General features: G+C 46.1%; 1 protein-coding gene across 1 annotated transcript; it reads right to left on the reverse strand.

Moving 5' to 3' along the window:
- Positions 1 to 5726: 5726 nt before the first annotated feature.
- LOC142391237 (uncharacterized) lies at positions 5727 to 15110 on the reverse strand (the record flags this gene model as incomplete). Its single annotated transcript, XM_075477011.1, has 2 exons — positions 5727 to 7487; positions 14913 to 15110. Coding segments are annotated over 2 exons (1398 nt in total), but the record flags the coding sequence as incomplete, so codon positions are not given.
- Between the last annotated feature and the right edge of the window lie 7644 nt (positions 15111 to 22754).

Here is a 22754-nt window from a genome sequence, read left to right on the forward strand (position 1 = left end):
GACTGTGCTGCTGCTAATATGCAGCTTGCTAGAGCCACAACTCCAGAGAAAAACACGCCGATCAAACCCAATTCCACCACACATCCTTGGATTTTTGGTCACTGAAACTTTTCAGAGGGAGATTGGAGACAGATCGAGGGTGTCCCAGTCCTCTGTGAGCCGTGCGCTCCCCTTGGTCATCAAAGCTCTCATCAGTTTATCACCCATGGTACATCAAATACCCATTCACCGCTGTCCCACAAGTGCAAATTAAGAGGGACTTTCATCCCGTGGCTGGACTGCAATCATAATTGGAGCACGAGACACATATACGCATCAAAACAGCCGTGCTGTCATGGAGCGCACTGAGCTGAAGGCCAGGTGGGAGACGTTTTTTTTTAAGCCATTTTCATATCAAACCATTTATTTTTTTATTTCGGTGACATGGTATTAACAGCACTCGTAATTGCTTCCCATTTCTTCGCTTTAGCAGGTCCCGTAATTCCACTGCTGACACTGCTAAAAATGACAGATTTTCCTTTGATCTCTGAAAGCAGAACTTCAGTCTCAGAGCCCGTAAAGTTGTTCTTTTTGCGCCTTGATGCCTTTCTCATGACTCAACACTCAACACTTCCTGGCACAGGAGAGAGGAAGCACAGCCTTATATGGTGTAATTTTGGGCGTGGAGTATGCAAATCTACTATCCTCGTGCACGTGAACTTTGATACGCACGGGTGTGATTTCATTTACGCAGGTCGTTTACACACTTTTTCCGAAGTTATGAGTGCTTGTTGAATCTGACGTGGCGTGTTCGTACGAGACCTTCTTACGAAAAAAGTGAGAGAAATTTAGAATAAAAATACGAAAATGTTCTTGCATGAGGCCCATTGTCTGTGGCCCACAGAAACAAAGAGAAAGTGTTATCAGTCACCTTGAGACTCTCTCTCTAAAACCTAATAATCAAGTTAGAAATCTCGGGGTAATATTGGACTCAGACCTGAACTTTAACAGCCACATTAAATCTGTAACATCAGCAGCTTTTTACCATCTAAAACACATTGCCAGAATCAAAGGAATAGTGTCTAAACCAGACTTAGAGAGACTGATCCATGCGTTTGTCTCCAGCAGGTGAGACTACTGTAACGGCCTGCTCACTGGGCTCTCTAAACGGGCTGTAAGACAGCTGCAGTACATCCAGAACGCTGCTGCTCGAGTCCTGACTAAAACCAGGAAATACGACCATATTAGTCCAGTGCTCAGGTCTCTGCACTGGCTTCCTGTCGCTCAGAGAATAGACTTTAAAGCTGCCGTCGGCAGGTTTTCAAAATTCCGAGTCTAAAGTCGGAAAATTCAAACTGATACAACTTTCAGGTCCCTCCCCCTCTGTGGACGAGGTTGTGCACGTGAGTTCTCACCAGTGTGCGCGCATACAAGCTGGGGTCAGACTCAGGCTCAGCATGGAAGACGTGGTTGGTGACTGTTCTGCTCTGATAATAGATAAATAATAAACCTAACGTTGGTTTAAAAACAGCTGGGAGCACTCGATTTTTGCAAGCACGATTACAGGCTTCAGAGGGAGCTACAGAATTCGGGATTTTTCCTAAACAGCCTATTTAATATTCTACTTCCAGAATCCCATGACAGTTCAAGCTAATATGACTAAAAAAAAGTTGCCGACGGCAGCTTTAAAACAGCTCTGCTTGAGTACAAGTCTCTTCATGGTGAAGCGCCAAAGTACATCTCTGACATGTTAGAGCCATATGAACCAACTCGGGCTCTGAGAACCTCAGGGAGGGGTCTCCTGCTGGGGCCCAGAGTCAGGACTAAACTAGGTGAGGCTGCGTTTCAGTTTTATGCCCCTAAAATCTGGAACAGTCTTCCAGAAGATGTGAGACAGGCCTCAACTCTGACAATGTTTAAATCCAGGCTGAAAACAGTTCTATTTAGCTGTGCATATGACACCTGAAAGTATTTTATCTGCACTCTTCACTTTTTAATTACTTAATGATTATTATTATTTTTTTTTTTTTTAATTTCTTTATTTTCTTTTTAATGATTTTATTGCCTTCTTGTGATTTTATGTAGCTGTGAAGCACTTTGAATTGCCCTGTGTATGAATTGTGCTCTATAAATAAAATTGCCTTGCCTATTCTCTGATATGCAGAGAAAGAGCAGCTGGAGCTCAGGAGCAAGAGCAGGCGCCAATGGGGAGGTTGGTGGTTCCACTCCGGCTTCCCCGGCCACATGTGGAAGACGCTGAACCCCGCGTTGCCTAGCGACGCATCCATGGGTGCATGAATGTGTGTGACTGAGTAGAAAGCCTGTAGTTACAGACTAAGACGTGCTGTGTGAGTGTGGCTGAATGTGACAGGTAGTGTTGCAGCTCTGAGTGCTCATTAAGATCAGAAAAGTGCTGTACAGGAACAGTCCATTTCTACTTTCTGATAAGGTTCTGTGTGGGCGTGGCCTAAAGCCCATCTCTATCTGACACCACTGTCTCTTAGAGTTCCTCAAACATTTCCTGCTGTCGACTTTAGCAGAAAACACCTGAGCTGAAACAAGGTGGGGCGAGCAGTGGTAAAGCCCTGCTGCTGCCCCCCCCACACCACTCACACCGTTTATTCTTTACACGCTCAGCTGCAGGAGTTTGGATCAAACTGAGCATTTATTTTGCATTCTTTTCACTTAGTTTCTGTACGCTCTGAGTTGTGTAAAGTTCCTCCTAAAGCAGCTCATCATCATGCGTTTTCCATCCGACCTCAGCCTGAGCTGTTTTAATGTCCCCTCCACTATCAGAAGTTCTCCACAGAGCAGGAACAGTTAAAGGATTTCAGCTAAAGCAGAAAAACACAGCTTCTCTACTTACAGAGCAGCTGCTGAACACTTGTTTCCATCGTTGTGTCTCTCACTCATTTGGGCAGTTTGAGCTTGTTGTTGAAGCCCCAAATAAAGCCCGCCCTCTTCCTGTGTGGGTCCCTGTGCTTTCTTCTTCTCTTCATACACCAGGGGGCAAAGTTTTTAAAGATACAAGCCATAAACCATTCATTCCACAAATATGTCCAAAGCTGAATGAACATGTTGTAAATAATCAGATCAGATAAATCATCTGCTTTTAACTGATGTACAACTGAGCCTCTGGACGCACGGCTTGGGCTGCGAGCTGAAAGACAGCTGTGACTCAGAGCATCTGAGGGAATTGAACCCGTGATGAGTCCAACCCCAGGCAGCGTCCCATCATCCTGAGCTGCTCCTTGTGAGCAGCGTTGTTGAACTTTAAAAGTGGTCTGCTCGTAGTTTCCACGTTCTCGGAGGCTCAAAGCTTTCAGCCGACAGCCTGAGCTGTTCAACTCCACACTGAAGGGTTGAATCCTAAAGTTTCTCTTTTCATTTTGGTTTCATAAATCAAACTTTGAAGACTGAGAAAAATTGAGTGGAACTTGGAAAAGGCCTGAACTCAGTCCCTATGAAAAGAAAATGAAAAGAGAGTTTAGGATTCAACCTTTCAGTGTGAAGTTGATCCATGTAGTTGTCTTATCCACCAGTGACCTCATATTTCCCCTGATGATCGAGGGAAGAAATGCTTTAAACTTCCTCCTCCTTTTCCTCCAGTTTGTTCCTGCTCTGCATCCTAGACGTCTCCTCTTCAGCTCATCCAGATTTGGGGTATTTTTCCAGCCATTTTTTGGGCTTTTGTGAAGCTCAGTTAGCTGCACCAACAGGTGAACAACTTTCTCGTTGCTACGGTTACACATCATAACAGATGTGAAAAACTACCAGTCCCCTGAAGAGGTCCTTCCAGCAGCATCCACACCAGCTCAGAAACATGTTTCAGAAGTCTCCGTTTTCACAGAGAAAATCTGAAGAAGATGCAAAGAATTCTGGGATAATGGTGCTGACCTGGTTCGGTTCCAAAACCTCCGTTTAACACGAGTTACAGCAGATTAAATCTATAAGTTAGTGTAAATATAAATATATATGGCAAAAAACACCAAGTTCATGGTGGCACTGGAGGAAACTCAGGTATTCTGCAGAAGCACAGGAGTTCATCCCCTTCAGATCATGAATATCTGACGTTGATTCCTGCTTTTAAAAGAATCAATGAGAAATCCCAACAGTGAGACGACACTGCCACCAGGAGGTCAAATTGGAACATTACACTATTGTTTGGATCCAGCACTGTGTTCTTCAACAACCTTCAGTTTTACAGATCATTACGGAGGTGGAAAAAGTAAACACAAACTACTGAAAAACACTGAAGCACAGAAGCAGCGCTCAGTGTGCTTTGGGAGCAGGAACCCCAGAAAGACTCCTGGGGACTGAGGGTATTTTCCTCATTTTTACGTCCCTTCATTCATTTGCCTTTTTGAAGCACTTGTTATTACTTCTTTGAATTGGCTGATGTGACAATTCTTCAGTAGTTTCAGGTGTAGTCTGAGTAAGAGGAGAGAATAATGCAAAACAAGAAACTGCAGCACTGATCAGACACGGCTGGATCTCAACAGGAAACACTCACTGAGAACCAGATCTAACGTGTGACTTCCACTGTGAGTCAGCTCAGTTAAAAACCGGGTTTAACTTCTGAGGTTGGTCTCTGACTGAGGGACTGTCTCTGTCACGCTAACAGCCCCCCTGGCTGGCTCACCATCTTTCGCCACATATACACAACATGACAGGGTTCATTCGGGGGAGGTGACTTCACTGATGACCATCTGCATACAGGAAGACCGTCCTGCGTAACATTCAGTCGCTACAGCGACTGTCTTGCATTTCTGGTGGCTACTTCCTGTTCAGCCAGGACCGTAGCGCCAGTCGCTAACACACAAAAGTCACCGCTGATCACATCTTTAGGCCAAAGTGGGATTTGTCAGTGAGGTCCTCCCACTGTGAGCGACAGAAAGCGCTTTCTAAGAAACTCTTAAGGACATCATAGCTGTGGGGACGTAGTTACCACAAGAGCACAATACAACTCTGTGCTGAACATTTTTCACTGAAATGCTCAGGGTACGCCAAACACAGTCAGCTTAAAACTAAAGGGAACAAAAACAGCCTGAAGCAGGTTTAAATGATCAGCGTTTCAGTTTGTAGATACAATCCAATAAAGCATAAGGGTGTCGTGTGCACACTCTGCCACCGGGTGTTCTGGGTAAGTTGTGCAGCCGTCGGGGCAGAAGAAGAAGAAGAAGAAGAGTTGTGGACTAAAACGACGTGAGCAGCGCGACTGAGAGCATCTGAGATTACAGCAGAATGTCTGTTTGGTAAATCTGCTCAGTACCTGATTGTGTGAGTAACTGAGCAGTTCTAGAAGCAACAAACAGATCAGTTCAGTTTTCTCGTGTTAAACGGTTCAATTCAAAGTACCGTTAGCCTACTTAGCTGCCTTTTCCCTCGTTTGGACTGAAATGCGTTCACACATCTGATTCCAATACAACAGACATTTGAAAGAGTTTCACAGCTTGAAGTTGAGCCTCGTGCCCTTTTAGTGTTGGTTTCAGCTTCAGTCATGAGCATCATTCAGCTGTCTGGAAAGTACAGGGAACAACTCCAAACCTTTTTCATACTGCGTTAAAGATTTCTGGGTCTTTGGGGAAGATGATAAGGGTCAACTTTCCCTCGTAACCAAACACACATTTTCTTCAAAAATATCTGTGTAGCAAGAACATGAGAAGCATGAGAAAAGTTAACATCTGACCTTTAATGAAATGCAGAACAATGAAATACAGACGAGTGTAAAGCTCGACCACATCAAACTGAAATTATCTATTGATCTTCAGATGTTTACAGAAATACCCACAGCTGGTGCAAAGCTACTTTGTGGATCTTAACTTGAAACAAAACAAATATGTTCCGTATAACAGAATAAGCATGTTTCTACTTTCTAACAGACTGCATTTTGTTCTGTCCATCAACTCACAATTGATGCCATGTTTGTCTTGAACGTCGGGGGATCCGTCCCCAGTTAAAGCAATCCCAACAAATTATAAAGCACTTTCAATGGTTCTTCAAACATGTGCTCCCCACAGAACATTCAGAACTAAAGTCCTAACAAGAGAAGGTGACTTCTGATTGGTAGTTCCTGTAGCTACTCTCAGGTGAATGATTGCTTATCTGCCGTAAAAATTGTTGTTGATTTAAGCCAATCATTTCTCTGCAGTGTGACTACGTTGGTGTCTCTTTAGACTACCTAATTCAGTGAAAGTTGCCCCACACTGACCACAGCTGTATGGCTTCTCTCCTGTGTGAATACGTTGGTGTTTCTTTAGACTACCTAATCTAGTGAAAGCTGCCCCACACTGGCCACAGCTGTATGGCTACTCTCCTGTGTGAATACGTTGGTGTGTCTTTAGACTACCTAATGTAGTGAAAGCTGCCCCACACTGACCACAGCTGAAAGGCTTCTCTCCTGTGTGAATACGTTGGTGCGTCTTTAGATGACCTAATTGAGTGAAAGCTGCCCCACACTGAACACAGATGAAAGGTTTCTCTCCTGTGTGAATACGTTGGTGTTTCTTTAGACTAGATAATGCAGTGAAAGCTGCCCCACACTGGTCACAGCTGAAAGGTTTCTCTCCTGTGTGAATACGTTGGTGTCTCTTTAGATCAGATAATCTAGTGAAAGCTGCCCCACACTGACCACAGCTGTAAGGCTTCTCTCCTGAGTGAATACGTTGGTGCGTCTTTAGAGTACCTAATTCCGTGAAAGCTGCCCCACACTGAACACAGATGAAAGGTTTCTCTCCTGTGTGAATACGTTGGTGTTTCTTTAGACTAGATAATGCAGTGAAAGCTGCCCCACACTGGTCACAGATGAAAGGTTTCTCTCCTGTGTGAATACGTTGGTGTTTCTTTAGACTAGATAATGCAGTGAAAGCTGCCCCACACTGGTCACAGCTGAAAGGTTTCTCTCCTGTGTGAATACGTTGGTGTCTCTTTAGATCAGATAATCTAGTGAAAGCTGCCCCACACTGACCACAGCTGTAAGGCTTCTCTCCTGAGTGAATACGTTGGTGCGTCTTTAGAGTACCTAATTCCGTGAAAGCTGCCCCACACTGAACACAGATGAAAGGTTTCTCTCCTGTGTGAATACGTTGGTGTTTCTTTAGACTAGATAATGCAGTGAAAGCTGCCCCACACTGGTCACAGATGAAAGGTTTCTCTCCTGTGTGAATACGTTGGTGTTTCTTTAGACTAGATAATGCAGTGAAAGCTGCCCCACACTGGTCACAGCTGAAAGGTTTCTCTCCTGTGTGAATACGTTGGTGTCTCTTTAGATGATCTAATCTAGTGAAAGCTGCCCCACACTGACCACAGCTGAAAGGCTTCTCTCCTGAGTGAATACGTTGGTGTGTCTTTAGATTAGATAATCGAGTGAAAGCTGCCCCACACTGGTCACAGCTGTATGGCTTCTCTCCAGTATGAAGCCTCTGATGATACCTCAGATTTGATCGTTTGATAACTTTCCCACAGTTCTTACAGCAGTGCCATCTGGATCCCTCTTGGGCTCTACGTTTCTGCAATGACAGAGAGGAAGAAGACTTAGATCCTTTTGAAGTTCACACAAAAGATTTCTCTAAGCTAACCTACGCTAACCAACATATTCTAACTGGAGCTGGACAGACCGAGCCACACAGGTCTCAATATCTCAGATCAAACGTGAACGCTGAGGGTGCGTTTATAAGTGCCCTCAGCTATCAGCACTGTGCTCTGATGTGTTCTGCACACGTTCAGCTTTTTAAGCAGTAAACTCTTGCTTTTTGCGCTTTTACTAATTCTTTTTGTCATGATGAAGCTCTGAAAAGGAACTTGAGCTACAATATTTCTAAATGATGGAAGGAACCAGAGTCTTGTCCAAGTTGTTCACTTAAACACCATGTAGAGGTTGGGCTGAAAAAGCTTGATGACCACTGGTTTAAAGGAATAAAAGTAACAGCGGTGGTAATACATGACATTCTTTACACTAACCCTCTGTTCCAGCTTACAACTCAGAGGTCTGCAGCCATTCAGCTCAACAGCCATCAGGGAAACACAGTCCGTTTTAACTCAACCTTTGTTTCTCTTTGTTAAAACAACTCTACAAACCTGTCATCTAACCATTAAAGACCCAGAATATTACCACCACCAGGTTCAATTCGTGTAACCCAGAGACTTTAAACACATGTAATGAAGATTAGCTCCTGAACCTCTCATATCTGCAGACTGAGAGCCAGAAAACGTCCCACCACAACAATCTGCCCACTGATTTTCTTCCAGCAGATCATTCAGCCTGCATCACATGTTGAGTCAAAGCACATCTGGATCTGCAGCTCAGAGAGAGGAGATGAAACCAGGAAAGACTTTGCTGTTTTTAACCAGGAAAAACACATACTGAGCAAATGGAACATTTATTAAAGCTGCCGTCGGCAGGTTTTCAAAATTCCGAGTCTAAAGTCAGAAAATTCGGACTGGTACAACTTTCAGGTCCCTCCCCCAACCTCTAACAAGCTCTGACTCGCCCCCCAAACCCCTCCCCCTCTGTGGACGAAGTTGTGCACGTGAGTTTACACCAGTGTGCGCGCACACAAGCTGGGGCAGACTCACGCTCAGCAGCGTGTGCACAAGCTGTGATTGACAGGTAGGATTCCTCCACCCTAACTTGATTGGTTAAAAACAGCCGGGAGCGCTCTGTTTTTGCTAGCATGATTACAGGCTTCAGAGGGAGCTACAGATTTTGTTATTTTTTCTAAACAGCCTATTTAATATTCTACTTCCAGAATCCCATGACAGTTCAAGCTAATATGACTAAAAAAAGTTGTTTTAAGTGACTCTAATATTGATATACTTGGAATATGTGACAGTTGGTTGACACATTCATCATCATCTACAGCAGCTACCAGCATTCCCAGATATAATGTATTTAGAAAGGCTAGAGAAGCAGGGCGAGGTGGGGGAGTATTAATCTATGTCAGAGAGAAGTTTCAACATAAACTAATAAGGTGGCCTAAAGACGTTAACGCTGAGTGTATTGGTCTAAATGCATCACTCTGCTCTGCAATGTCTTTTACTGTGATTTGTGTGGCTCTTCAGACAATCTTAAATCACTGCAACTCGAAGAAGGAAATCATCCTACTCGCTGATTTTAATATCAACTGGGACATCAAGTCAGGAAAAAAATTAAGAGGAAGCATTTAATGGCATCCACCAGAGGTCACCAGTTCTACTTCATACCCAAAAGCCAGCAACAATTCCTGAATGAGGAAATCCACAAAAAAAAAGGTAAATCCAAGCAACATAGAAATAATCTGCCCTGGTTGAACAATGAAGTTAAAAAATGAATGAAAAATAGAGATAAAGTCTTAATCTATCCATAAAACAGGAACGGTACCATCAACATGGAAGATTGCTCGGGTCACCCCCGTCTTTAAGGCCAACAAAATCTATCCACCCATAAGTATTTTACCTAGAATTTCCAAAGTAGGGGAGAAATGGGTTACCACAGAACTGACTGAACTCTGAAATAATGGCCATGCCACTCTTCATCCAATGCAGTTTGGATTTAGGAAATTCCACTCAGCAGAGATAGCTACCTGTTATTTCCTAGAAAACTTAAAGAGCTTGTTGGATCAGGGTGGCTTTGTAGCTGCTATTTTCTTGATTTAAAGTGTGCTTTTGACACCATTAATCATGATGTGCTTATTGCTAAATTAATATATAAAAAATATGTGCAATAGCATGTACTCACACTCCAATTAAAAGTGGCAAAATAGTCAGATAAATGCTGATCTTCAGCATGAGAGTACATGCAGTACATAATAGATACGATCCGTTGACTCAAAATAGAGTGTGTGATGATGAATGTAACCCAAACATGAATGAAAACAAGAGAAATGGCCCCAAACCTCAGCCTAGGGCTAACCAGATCATCAGAAGAAGCCCAAATCCCACAACCAAGGTGAAGACTACAGAAGCGATCGACACCTCCACACAGAAAGCAATAGACACCATTCTGATCGGGGACTCTATAACACAGCATGTCAGAATGGCAAAGACGGAAAATATAACTTTTTCTGATGTATCAGTCAGGGAAGTGATAGATATTTTGCCGACCATTCTGTCTACTCATCCAGATGGCACGAGGATCATTGTCCATACAGGGTCTTTTGATATTCTGAGAAGGAAGACTGGCTCTGAGATCCTGAAGAAGGATTTTTCTCTGCTGTTGGAGAGACTGTGTCACTATGGAGCACACCGGGTCTCCATTTCTGGCCCCATTCCTACTGTGGGTAATGGAATTGAACTTTTCAGCAGACTTCTTGGCCTGAACACATGGTTGTCAAACGCATGCATCGCCCATGGGATTAAGTTCATTGATAACTTTAATATCTTTTGGAACTGTAAGGAGCGTTTCAGACCTGATGGCGTGCATCCCAATCGAACTGGATGCAGATTACTTGGTGCACATTTACGTCATGCTGTTGGGACGGCAAACCCAAACATGACTGTACAGATTAGACTGAAGGACACAGCAGCGAGGCAAACACCCCCCCTCACCAGACTCTTTACTCCACATCACCCAAGGTCTCCAAAGCATGTCTCTATCCCAGCCAGGACCAGCCAGGACCAGCCAGAAAAGCAGGGCACCCCCCCCTCCCCCCTCCCCCCTCCTCCCTCCTCTTGCATCATCTGTCCTGGCAGAGCAGACTGAGATAAACCAGGAGTTATCTCATAGAGAGGAACAAACAAAGCCCAGCAGAAACCCTGAGGAGGAACTCCATCTGCCCACACCCGGGAACAGCTTCGGAGAGACATCAGAGGCAAGAAGAGGGGTCCTTATCTGCCCCCAGCCCTCTCGACAGCACCAATGAGCAGGACCAGGGCCCAGGACTTTCCCCAGGCCCCCAAAGCCCTGACAAGTCATTGCGCTCCTCACCCTCCCTTTCTCCCTCCTCCCCTCACCTGAAATTCACTGAGCAGATGATGGAGCGGGTCAACGCTGGGCTCAGATCTGCCCCCCAGCCCAATCCCTTTTTGTGTCCCATAAACCCCCCCACCAGAGCGGCCAAAGGTTGGCCACCGAGCCCCGCCCCCTCCTGCCCCTCCACGCCGCCATCATGTTCTGTCTCCGCAGTCTGATGTGTGATGTGTGGAGGGTCCGGGCTGCGAGGACTATGGCAGCTGGGACTTTTCCCAGGACAAGCAGGGACCCTGTTTGTTAGAAGCTTTTAACATTTCTGTACTTTTAGGTGGCAGAAGGAGAAATGTGGCCCAGTCAGAACACACAGAGCTGCACTCTGAAAGATCTTTAAATAAAGTAAACATACCTTGTGTGCCACAGACCGCTCCCAAACACCAGGTGGCAAATAATACCTCTAAAACACTCCAGTTGGCTTTATTAAACGTTAGGTCTTTAGCTGGAAAACATTTTTAATGAATGATTTTATCACTGAGCACACCCTGGATCTGATGTTTTTAACTGAAACTTGGTTAGAGCAAAATAACAGTGCTGCTGTTCTCATTGAGTCGACCCCTCCTGCTTACAGCTTTATCAGCGAGGCCAGAGTGAGCAGGAGAGGAGGAGGGGGGGCAGTCTTATTTCAGGAATCATTTCAATGGAAGCAGTTATCTCCTGGAAGTTTTCAGTCCTCTGAATATGTGGCTGTCCAGCTGAAGGCCTCATCCAGAGTCCTGTTTCTGGGCAGACTTTGATGACCTCAGCAAACTGCTCTCTATGATCTGTGCTGACTTTGACTGTAATTATTGTTGGTGATTTTAACATCCATGTGGACAACCCTCAGGACAAAGGGACTAAAGACCTGAGTCACACTCTGGAACACTGAGGGCTGACTCAGCATGCAAAGGTTACTGTGTCTGATGTGGGCCTGTCTGATCATTCCTGTGTTTTCTCTGAGAGTACGATTTCACTGCACACAAATGTCTCAGCAGCAGTGATCTCAAAACGGTGTAGAACTGAAAACAGCAGTGAGATCTTTAACCAGGTCTTCTCTTTAACACCTGCCCTGTCCGGGGCTTCAGTCAATGCACTGAGAAGATTAATGAGTGGATGTGCCACAACTTTCTCCAGCTAAACAAAAACAAAACTGAGGTAATTGTCTTTGGAGCCAAAGAGAAACAATTACAGGTCACCACAGAACTTCAATCTATACACCTAGAAACTACCAACCAGGCCAGAAATCTGGGTGTAGTGATGGACTCAGACCTAAATTTGGAAAAACACATTAGGGCAGTAACAAAGTCAGCCTACTATCACCTTAAGAATATATCAAGGTTAAAGGGTCTGATGGACCTGGAAAAACTAGTCCATGCATTCACCTTCAGTCGGCTTGATTACTGCAACAGCATCTTTACAGGTCTACCTAAAAAGTCCGTTAGACAACTGCAGCTTATTCAGAACTCTGCTGCTCGAGTCCTCACTGGGACCAAAGAGGGAGGCCATAGCTATGTTACCAACACTGAGCACAGAGTCGGTTGAAGGACGGCTGGATCATTTCAGCTTGAACATTTTGAATGTAATGGAAGCTGTTGCACCGATAAGAACCAAGAGCACCTTGATCAAACAGAAAAGCCCATGGAAAAACAGCACTACGGTAGGGGTGGGCGATATGGGCAAAAAAAAATATCTCGATATTTTTTAGGATTTTCACGATAAAGATATTTTGACGGTATTTTAAAAAAAAATTAAAACTTGCGTTAAGATCACAATAAAATGAACACAAGCATGCAAGTCTAAGTACACACGGCCGGTACAGTGAAACTGCGAATGGCTCATTAAATCAGTTATGGTTCCTTTGATCGCTCTACCGTTACTTGGATAACTGTGGCAATTCTAGAGCTAATACATGCAAACGAGCGCTGACCTTCGGGGATGCGTGCATTTATCAGACCCAAAACCCATGCGGGGTGCCTCTCGGGGTGCCCCGGCCGCTTTGGTGACTCTAGATAACCTCTCCGGAGGGAGAGGGAGCCTGAGAAACGGCTACCACATCCAAGGAAGGCAGCAGGCGCGCAAATTACCCACTCCCGACTCGGGGAGGTAGTGACAAAAAATAACAATACAGGACACTTTAAATCCTTTAACGGGGATCAATTGAAGGGCAAGTTTGGTGCTAGCAGCCGCGGTAATTCCAGCTCCAATAGCGTATCTTAAAGTTGCTGCAGTTAAAAAGCTCGTAGTTGGATCTCGGGATCGAGCCGACGGTCCGCCGCGAGGCGAGCTGCCGTCTGTCCCAGCCCCTGCCTCTCGCTGTCCCAGCCCCTGCCTCTCGCTGTCCCAGCCCCGGCCTCTCGCTGTCCCAGCCCCGGCCTCTCGCTGTCCCAGCCCCGGCCTCTCGCTGTCCCAGCCCCGGCCTCTCGCTGTCCCAGCCCCGGCCTCTCGCTGTCCCAGCCCCTGCCTCTCGCTGTCCCAGCCCCTGCCTCTCGCTGTCCCAGCCCCTGCCTCTCGCTGTCCCAGCCCCTGCCTCTCGCTGTCCCAGCCCCTGCCTCTCGCTGCCCCAGCCCCTGCCTCTCGCTGCCCCAGCCCCTGCCTCTCGCTGCCCCAGCCCCTGCCTCTCGCTGCCCCAGCCCCTGCCTCTCTCTGCCCCTGCCTCTCGCTGTCCCAGCCCCTGCCTCTCTCTGTCCCAGCCCCTGCCTCCCGCTGTCCCAGCCCCTGTCCCAGCCCCTGCCTCTCGCTGTCCCAGCCCCGGCCTCTCGCTGTCCCAGCCCCTGCCTCTCGCTGTCCCAGCCCCGGCCTCTCGCTGTCCCAGCCCCGGCCTCTCGCTGTCCCAGCCCCGGCCTCTCGCTGTCCCAGCCCCTGCCTCTCGCTGTCCCAGCCCCGGCCTCTCGCTGTCCCAGCCCCTGCCTCTCGCTGTTCCAGCCCCGGCCTCTCGCTGTCCCAGCCCCGGCCTCTCGCTGTCCCAGCCCCTGCCTCTCGCTGTCCCAGCCCCGGCCTCTCGCTGTCCCAGCCCCGGCCTCTCGCTGTCCCAGCCCCTGCCTCTCGCTGTCCCAGCCCCGGCCTCTCGCTGTCCCAGCCCCTGCCTCCCGCTGTCCCAGCCCCTGCCTCTCGCTGTCCCAGCCCCTGCCTCTCGCTGTCTCAGCCCCGGCCTCTCGCTGTCCCAGCCCCTGCCTCCCGCTGTCCCAGCCCCTGCCTCCCGCTGTCCCAGCCCCTGCCTCTCGCTGTCCCAGCCCCAGCCTCTCGCTGTCCCAGCCCCAGCCTCTCGCTGTCCCAGCCCCTGCCTCTCGCTGTCCCAGCCCCGGCCTCTCGCTGTCCCAGCCCCTGCCTCTCTCTGTCCCAGCCCCTGCCTCTCGGCGCCCCCTCGATGCTCTTAGCTGAGTGTCCCGCGGGGTCCGAAGCGTTTACTTTGAAAAAATTAGAGCGTTACCGTGGTAAGGGCAGAGGACCACTGGCACCGCACTTTATTGATTTTTGGCGATTGGAAAAAAAAAAAAAAAAAAAAGGTTTTTTTCTTTTGCCTATATCTCGATGTTGCAAAATTACTTATCGTCAAAACAACATTCACGATAATTTCGCGAACGATACATATCGCCCACCCCTACTCTACGGTCAAAAACCTGAAAAGAGAATGCAGGAGAGCTGAATGTAAGAGGAGGAAAACAAAGCTTCAGATTCACTCTGAGCCTGCGTAGTTATAACAATGAGCTGTGCAAGGCCAGACAGCTGCATTTATCTGAAATGATTCAGAAGAATGTCAACAACTCTCCAACTCTGTTTGCTATGGTGGAAAAACTCACAAATCCTCCTAAACAGTCAAACCCAGACCTCCTCTCCACTGAGAAATGCAACGAATCTGCCAACTTTGTTAGCCTGGAGTTTTAACCGGAACTAAGAGATCTGAACACATCACAGCAGCTTTAAAATCTTTACTCTGGCTTCTGATATGTTGATTAATGTGCAGTGTCCTAACCAAATAAATAAGAAATAAAATAAAAACCTCCTCCACACTGACCTGTGGCCCGGTGGACCCAGAGGATGAGCCGGCTCTGTTCCTGGTGGAGGGGTTCTGCTCCTGCTTCTGCTCCTGGTTCAGCTCCTGGTTCAGCTCCTGGTTCAGCTCCTGGTTCTGCTCCTGGTTCTGCTCCTGGTTCTGCTCCTGGTTCTGCTCCTGGTTCTGCTCCTGGTTCTGCTCCTGGTTCAGATCCTGGTTCAGATCCTGGTTCAGATCCTGGTTCAGCTCCTGGTTCAGATCCTGCTTCAGATCCTGCTTCAGATCCTGGTTCTGCTCCTGGTTCTGCTCCTGGTTCTGCTCCTGCTTCAGCTCCTGCTTCAGCTCCTGCTTCAGCTCCTGGTTCAGCTCCTGGTTCAGCTCCTGCTTCAGCTCCTGCTTCAGATCCTGCTTCAGATCCTGCTTCAGATCCTGCTTCAGATCCTGCTTCAGATCCTGGTTCTGCTCCTGGTTCTGCTCCTGGTTCTGCTCCTGCTTCAGCTCCTGCTTCAGCTCCTGCTTCAGATCCTGGTTCTGCTCCTGGTTCTGCTCCTGCTTCAGCTCCTGCTTCAGCTCCAGGTTCTGCTCCTGGTTCTGCTCCTGGTTCTGCTCCTGGTTCTGCTCCTGCTTCAGCTCCCGCTTCAGCTCCTGGTTCTGCTCCTGGTTCTGCTCCTGGTTCTGCTCCTGGTTCTGCTCCATTCTGGTCCGACTGATGGACTCTGCAACAGTCAGCCCATACGATAAGATCCAGCTGTGGCGTGCAGCGTGTTAAACCACACCCACTTTTCTTCTTCTCTTGATAACCTTTCTGCACAGTTTTTAACCATCCAGTCACATTCCATTAAACTCATTACTGTGCTATTTATTTAAATCCCTGTGAACTTTAAAATGCTTCTTTAAAGACCCACTAAGGTCACAGTTCAAAATATTTGTAGCTTTTTGATCAAATTCAGAAAAATATGTAATAATAACTCTGTAGACCGACACCCACTGTGTGCAATATCCCATAAATCTCACCTGAGTCAGTGGAACACCATCAACTTAAATCATTTTACTACATTAAAGCGGCACTTAGTAATACGGGGTTTGTTTACCATGCAATACACATCCCAAAGCTGTAGGGGGAGCTCCGTAGAAAATAGGCGACAGTCTAGCCAGACTGTCGTAAACCCACCAGAGGCAATTTACGGTTTATTTTTCAAGACACTGGCAGAGAGTTGGAGAAGTAGAGATGCTTAACTGGAATCTTTTGGGTAATCCGGGCTGATTGGATCATTTCGAGGAGGGGATTAGAGTTATACGGACCACTTGAATCACTTGAATCACTTATTAAAAAAAAAAAAAAAACACCTTTCTGCCCTTTTTTTGTCCCATTTATCAATTCATTTTGATAAATCAAAGAGCAGCCTACGGCTACAAGTTCATTCATTTATTTTTGTCAAGTAATAATTCAATGCCATTTAATCTGAAAGCCAGACACAACAGCTAGTGTGTGCATTTACACAGCGACAAATGTGGTAGCATTAGGTGAGGCAATGCTGAGTTTAGACCTACAAGTAATGGATGAAGCCACGCTAACCGAGCCCGTAGCTGCCAACTGGGTGCTGCTCGTCAACGAGACAGAATCGAAACTTAAAAAGCTCCGAGGCATGGATTCGCTACTTGCCCGTCTGACCGCTGAATCGCTGGCTCTGGGTGACTCAGCGGTCAGACGGGCAAGTAGCGGTGGTTCTGTCATCACGATATCTATTACAAACTATATTACAACTCTAGAAGCTAACCGCATTCAATTTAGCCGTCAACAGCTAATGGAGAGAGGATGTGTCTATCAGGCTACCTGGCTCGGCTCAGAGCCCTTTACGACCTGCCGTGAAGCAGTAGTTCTCGGCTCTCGTGTGTCGCGAGACTTCCAGAAATAAACAAAGCGGCGCCACAGGCAAAGTTGCAAGCGCCGTTTCGGGCTAGGACCACCAGATGGAGATGGAAATGTCACCGTTTTCATCAGAACGGGTCAGCCAAGCAATCTGATGATTGCCAAGCAATTTTATGACCATGAAAAAGTTGCATAGTTCCGCTTTAAGACAATGATCCTGTTTGAGGAAAGGGTCCCAATATCATCCCAAAGACTGAGGTTCAGATTCTCTCCGTTTCTAAACCTGTTCTCATTTCCAGAACCTTTTTATCATGTGCTCAGTCCTTGTTGGTTCGTGGATAACAGAAAATATTGGATATGTAAAGGAAAGTGAATAATGAAGCTTTCATGAGACACTTCTGAAGAGGACAGTCAGACTGTCTTTTAATGGGCTTCTGAGTGTAAATCTGAGAAATCACACACTGATACTGAGGAGAACTGGATTTCTACTGCTCCTGTGATACTTTCCTGGATCACCCACAAGTCTTTATAATAATGCTATGACTCCTCTTCACACAACTTAAAATCTTCATGTCATTAAAGGATTTATATTGAGCACAATTAAGTCCCATTTTAAGATCTAATCATGAAATATGGCATATTGTGTACGTTAAACACATCAAATCACATGTTTTGGCTGCACACTTCTATCAAAAAGCCAAACGATACTCAGATAAGTCTGGAAAGAACCATTCTACATTTGACATTGATCATCAAACTTTTTAAATCACAAAAGATTTCAGCAAAACTACAGAAAGAAGTTAAGAAAACTGCAGCTTTAGTGGAAGATGTGACAGGATGGTCAAAAAGTGCCCCAAAAGTTTAGAAAAGAGGAAGAAAAGGGCCCAGAAGTATGTTTCGCACACAGCTAAAACGATAAAGCTCCATTTTATTTGGCCATCTGGCCGGCTTATTGAAATCTATAGCTGAAGCTGTGTTTCTGGGATGGTTTAACGCTTTAACGGTTAGCATTAGCAGGCCGGGCTAACAGTGAATAGCAGCCAGGTTATCTGAACTTTTTACTCTCTGCTGCATGTTCTGACTGCCCGTGTCCAGGAGCAGGAATCAAACCAATGACACAGAGCACTTTGAAGACATTTCTGCTAACGTCTGACCGCTAAATTCATTCTTTTCTGGACTCACCTGCATGCAGCTTTCTGTTGCTATGCTACCACATGTTCCGAGGTGAGCCGAGATGAGCCGAGGCTTCGCAGTGTGTGTCGGGTAATGGGCCGTTTCTCAATGTGCGTATTTGTCTGTAGTGATGTTTCCAACAGGGTCTTGACTCTGAAGCGCGTGTCCAGTAACTTCGAGAGAGTCTGTCTGCAGACCTGCGCATGAGGACCGGAAGTTGATTCGAAGTAGAGCTGTAACAAAATCCGGGTTATCCGGTTTTCAACCCGGATAAATACGTCACCCGGGCAGACCGGATGGTGGCATGCATTTGATCCGCCTTAAAAAAAAAATTTAAAAAAAGATTAAACCGGAATATATATATATATATATATATATATATATATATATATATATATATATATATATATATATGTGTGTGTGTTCCCTCTTTAGTTGCCTACTAGGCTACGGTCTTTCTCAAGCATGGTGTTCAGTCACGAACACAGTCACAGACACACTGAGTGAAACGAAACCTAACTCCCGCCCCGTTTGTCACGAGCCGGTTAAGTGAGCCATGCCCCCTACTGATCCGTCCGGACTTGCGATCCATCCGGACTTGCGATCCGTCCGGACGGGACGAATCCCCACTGACTCGTAACTGCTCGAACGGCTCACTCTGCTCGCGCTCGGCTCGATCTCTCTGCTTGCTCGCAACTCTTAGTTGTATAAATGAGCCACACCACCACTTATGTTCCAACTTCGTAGCGTTGCATTTTTTTCTCTAGTTAAGCCAGACTCTCTTGAGCCACTTTGACGGATCCTTGCTCGGTCAGATCGTATATTGAGTTGTTTCTGTGTGGAAGCGGGTGCCTGAGTCTGGCGAATCATGCCGGCTCTGGGTGACTCACGGCCAGACGAGTCACGCGGCAGAATCGAAACTTAAAATGATCCGAGTTGGCACGGATCCGCTACTTGCCCGTCTGACCGCTGAGTCACCCAGAGCCCGCGATTCAGCGGTCAGACGGGCAAGTAGCGGATCCATGCCAACTCGGATCTTTTTAAGTTTCGATTCTGCCGGCAGCAAGGATTGTCGACTCGTCAACCCATCTGACTGCTGAAGCCTCTGTAACTCGCTACAGGCTCGGTTAGCGTGGCTTCATGCATCTTGTACAGCCGTTGAAAAAGAATCATTTAGTGATATAGGGAGGGCAAGATCATTCCATGTTGTTTACTTGTAGGTCTAAACTCAGCATTGCCTCACCTAATGCTACCACATTTGTCGCTGTGTAAATGCACACACTAGCTGTTGTGTCTGGCTTTCAGATAAAATGGCATTGAATTATTACTTGACAAAAATAAATTAATGAAATTGTAGCCGTAGGCTGCTCTTTGATTTATCAAAATGAATTGATAAATGGGACAAAAAAAAAGGCGAGGCGCATAGCCACTAAACGGCAGAAAGGGTTTTTTTTTTTTTTTTTTTTTTTTAATACGTGACTCAAGTGATTCAAGTGATCCGTATAACTCGGATCCCCTCCTCGAAATGATCCGATCAGCCCGGATCACCCAAAAGATTCGAGTTAAGCATCTCTAATTCGAAGCCTTTCAAAATAAAAGCGAGTGTACCGGAAGAACATCTTTTTAAACGTTTTTAAACGTTATATTTTTAAAGGTTACGCACTAGACCAGGGCCGTTTCTCAATATGCGTACTTGTCTGTACTTGCGTACTTCTGAAACGTCATCACCGAAGGACCAAGTACTTTTCCAATTCAAAGTACGCATCCAGAGCAGAGTGGTTAGAGAGAGAGTGGCGACACTCCCACAGACTTCTATAGAAAGAAAGAAAATGCGGAAGTCACGTGGGTCACGGAGACGCCAGAGTTCCAAACAAGAGACGCAGCGGTAGCATGGTTGCCGCGTCTGTCACGGCGGTGGTGGACCGTGACGTCAAAATGACGTTTCAGGCCTGGCGCTTCCCTTGAAAAGACGGCGCAGCGCGTTGTCGTGCACCAGTCGATTTTTGTAACTTGGCGGCGCCGAGCACAACGAACCGGATGGACCGATGTGAGACCAGGCTCAGTGAGGAGGTGCGTTTGTACAGGCAGCTGTACGAAACTGCAGTGAAATAGCACAGGGAGCACGTAAACTCCCAAAACTGGTACACAGAGATGGGCAGAACTTTGGGGAAAGAGGGAGAGTTCTGTAAGAATGTGTGGAAGAAGCTACGGGACAGATACGTGAAGGCAAAGAAGAGGGCAGAGACTCTGTTGATGCCGGGGGCTTCAAACCTTCACCTCTTTTAACTGAATTAAAAAATTAAAATGATCCGAAAACTGCAGCAGTATCATTAATTACAGTATTCTTGCTCTTGACAGCGGCATTGTTTTCTTCTCCACTTTCCTGGTTGTAGAGTAGTTAGCGGTAACCCTCACGTAGCAGCGCCACCTCTGTGACGGAGAAAATTGCAACGACTTGCGCCACTATATAGGGTCCTATGGCGGGCACGAACTCGTGACGTCATCAACACCGCTCGCGCGAGCAGACGCAGCAACCATGCTAGAGCTTACTTAAAAAAATCCGGGTTACTAATTTTGAATTTTAGCCGAATGAACAAATAGGCAGCAGGTCTGTGGGCTATCTGTGGCAGTAGCACGACGATGACGTCAGTAACACCCACTTTACGACGAAAAGTGATTTTTTTTAAGTAAGCGACGCACCTCCACGTTATCAGTGCTAATGTACAGTAATTAATAAATTATAAACAGCATAGTTTGTGCCTGTATAAGCTTGCCCATAGGAAACCGTTTCATGGCCGAATATCTCAAGAGAGCAGCCAGACGCCTCGCGAATATCTTCGGAACAGCTCCAAATGACCAACAACAAGCAGGGGTGAGTAGAACATCATGCTATAATGTGAAATCAAGGGCCCAATGTCAAAAAAACGGTCTTATCCTTTAACCTCAATTACTCATCAAGAACAATTACTGGTAAGTTAATAAAATAACAGCATTTTAAACGTTGTTTACATTTTTAAGCCTTATCTATCAGAAGTATACTCTTAGATATGGTTATTTTTACATTTGGTTAGCATGAAATATCGGTGTTGATGTTAAAAATGTAATGGATTTAGGGACCTAGCTTAAAGCTTAGTAACGGAGGCTAACGTGAGGTAATTAACGTGATCATTTCACTAAAGTCCGTTAACTTTTTATTGTCAGGTGACATTATGTAAAGTTGTTTTGATTGTTAGGTTTTAAAACATTACCAAAATACTATATAGGCCTATAGTAATAATACATTGAATACATTTTTGGTATTTCTGACTAATTTTCTCCGGTAAATTGATTAAATTACAACATTTTTGGCATAGTGAGGCATTAGCTGACTGCTCTTTAATTAAGTAAGTTTTTTTCAGCATGACTTTGCAGCTGTGGTGATGAATTGATGAATTTCTCTGTTGTTGTTGTCAGGCAGTCAGGACAGACCACCTCACTTCTGGACAAACAGTCATCAGATCCAACAGGACCAGAGGTACAGCTGCTCTTTATTCCCAACTCTGGACAGAATCAGGTCAGCTGTTCCCCCTGCTTCCAGCCTCTATGCTCACATAACCCAACCTGACTCCAGCTCAGCATTCAGAGTTTGGGTCCTCTGTAGTGTGCTGGCAGCACTTATTGGTCTCATATCTAAGTATATGTGTCTCCATGATCTCCGTGTGTATCAGCTGCTAAAACTCTGAATGGGTTATCTTTATGCTTTGGAACATTTGTACTCTTTCATCCGGCTGAAGCCCTTTTCACTGGGGAACTGAGGCCGTTCTATAAGCTTCCAAAGTGCTTTTAGGCCTTTAACCCGCTGCAGGTGCAGGTCCACCCCTGCCTCTGCAGCAGCACAGAGTAAAGCTGCAGCTGCTTCAGTTCACTGTTACAAACAGCTGCTTTGCTGGGGCAGTTCTTCTCTTCAGGAGGCAGAAACACACACTCCCAGCAGACTCTGGGAGCTTCTGTGCTGCTCTTCCTTCTGCTTCTTTAGGTCGGCTGTAGCAGGTTGGTCCTTTCTCTTCCGGCTCATGGGGAACTCAGCCGGTGTGAGGGGACGCCGGGCTTCCGTGCTCAGTCGCCACTGAATATAAGAAATCAGTTGCTGTACAGGTGCACACGCTTTCATTCCATAATGCGGTTGATAATTAACCCCGTTCATGCGCACATTGTGCGGCAGGGTAATTGTTGTTTACCGTTCTGGTTTCCTTAGCGTGGCCGAACGCAGGGGCACTGCTCACTAACATACGGCGTGTACATGTGAGTGTTATATACTGATGCATGAGGCTTTATGCAAACTGAATGAATGTCCAGTGTAATATGTTTTTTTATGTAATTGGTTTGGGCTGATTGGCTGACGGGCGTCCTCATACTGATGTGGCGAGAAGCGGAGTAAAGGATGAAACTGTTAGAGCCAACAACGCCACCTGGGGACTCGCACCTCAGGATATGACAACTGAAACCCAACTGCTGTAAGGACGCAGGGCCGCGACTGAGGAGGCAGAGACAGTAAAGTAAAGAATATATATTTATTTATTGAAAATAATCTTTATGAATAAAACTTAAGTAAAGCTGCTGCGAAGAAACGAAAGAAGGTTAAACACAAGACAAATTTAATAAAGTATTTTTAATGACAAAGCTAAAAGGCCAGCTAGAACCATATTAAAAGCCAAATGACTAACAAAATTAAAATCAGTGGGCGGGGTCTCAGTGGAAGGCATACTACTGGATGTGTGTCTCTTTCTTAAGCTGGGGTGTAACACTACAATTGAAAAGCCACCACAAACACGCTAAAAGTG

Source organism: Odontesthes bonariensis, chromosome 11 (genome assembly GCF_027942865.1).
Source record: "Odontesthes bonariensis isolate fOdoBon6 chromosome 11, fOdoBon6.hap1, whole genome shotgun sequence".
In the NCBI taxonomy this organism is placed as follows: domain Eukaryota; kingdom Metazoa; phylum Chordata; class Actinopteri; order Atheriniformes; family Atherinopsidae; genus Odontesthes; species Odontesthes bonariensis.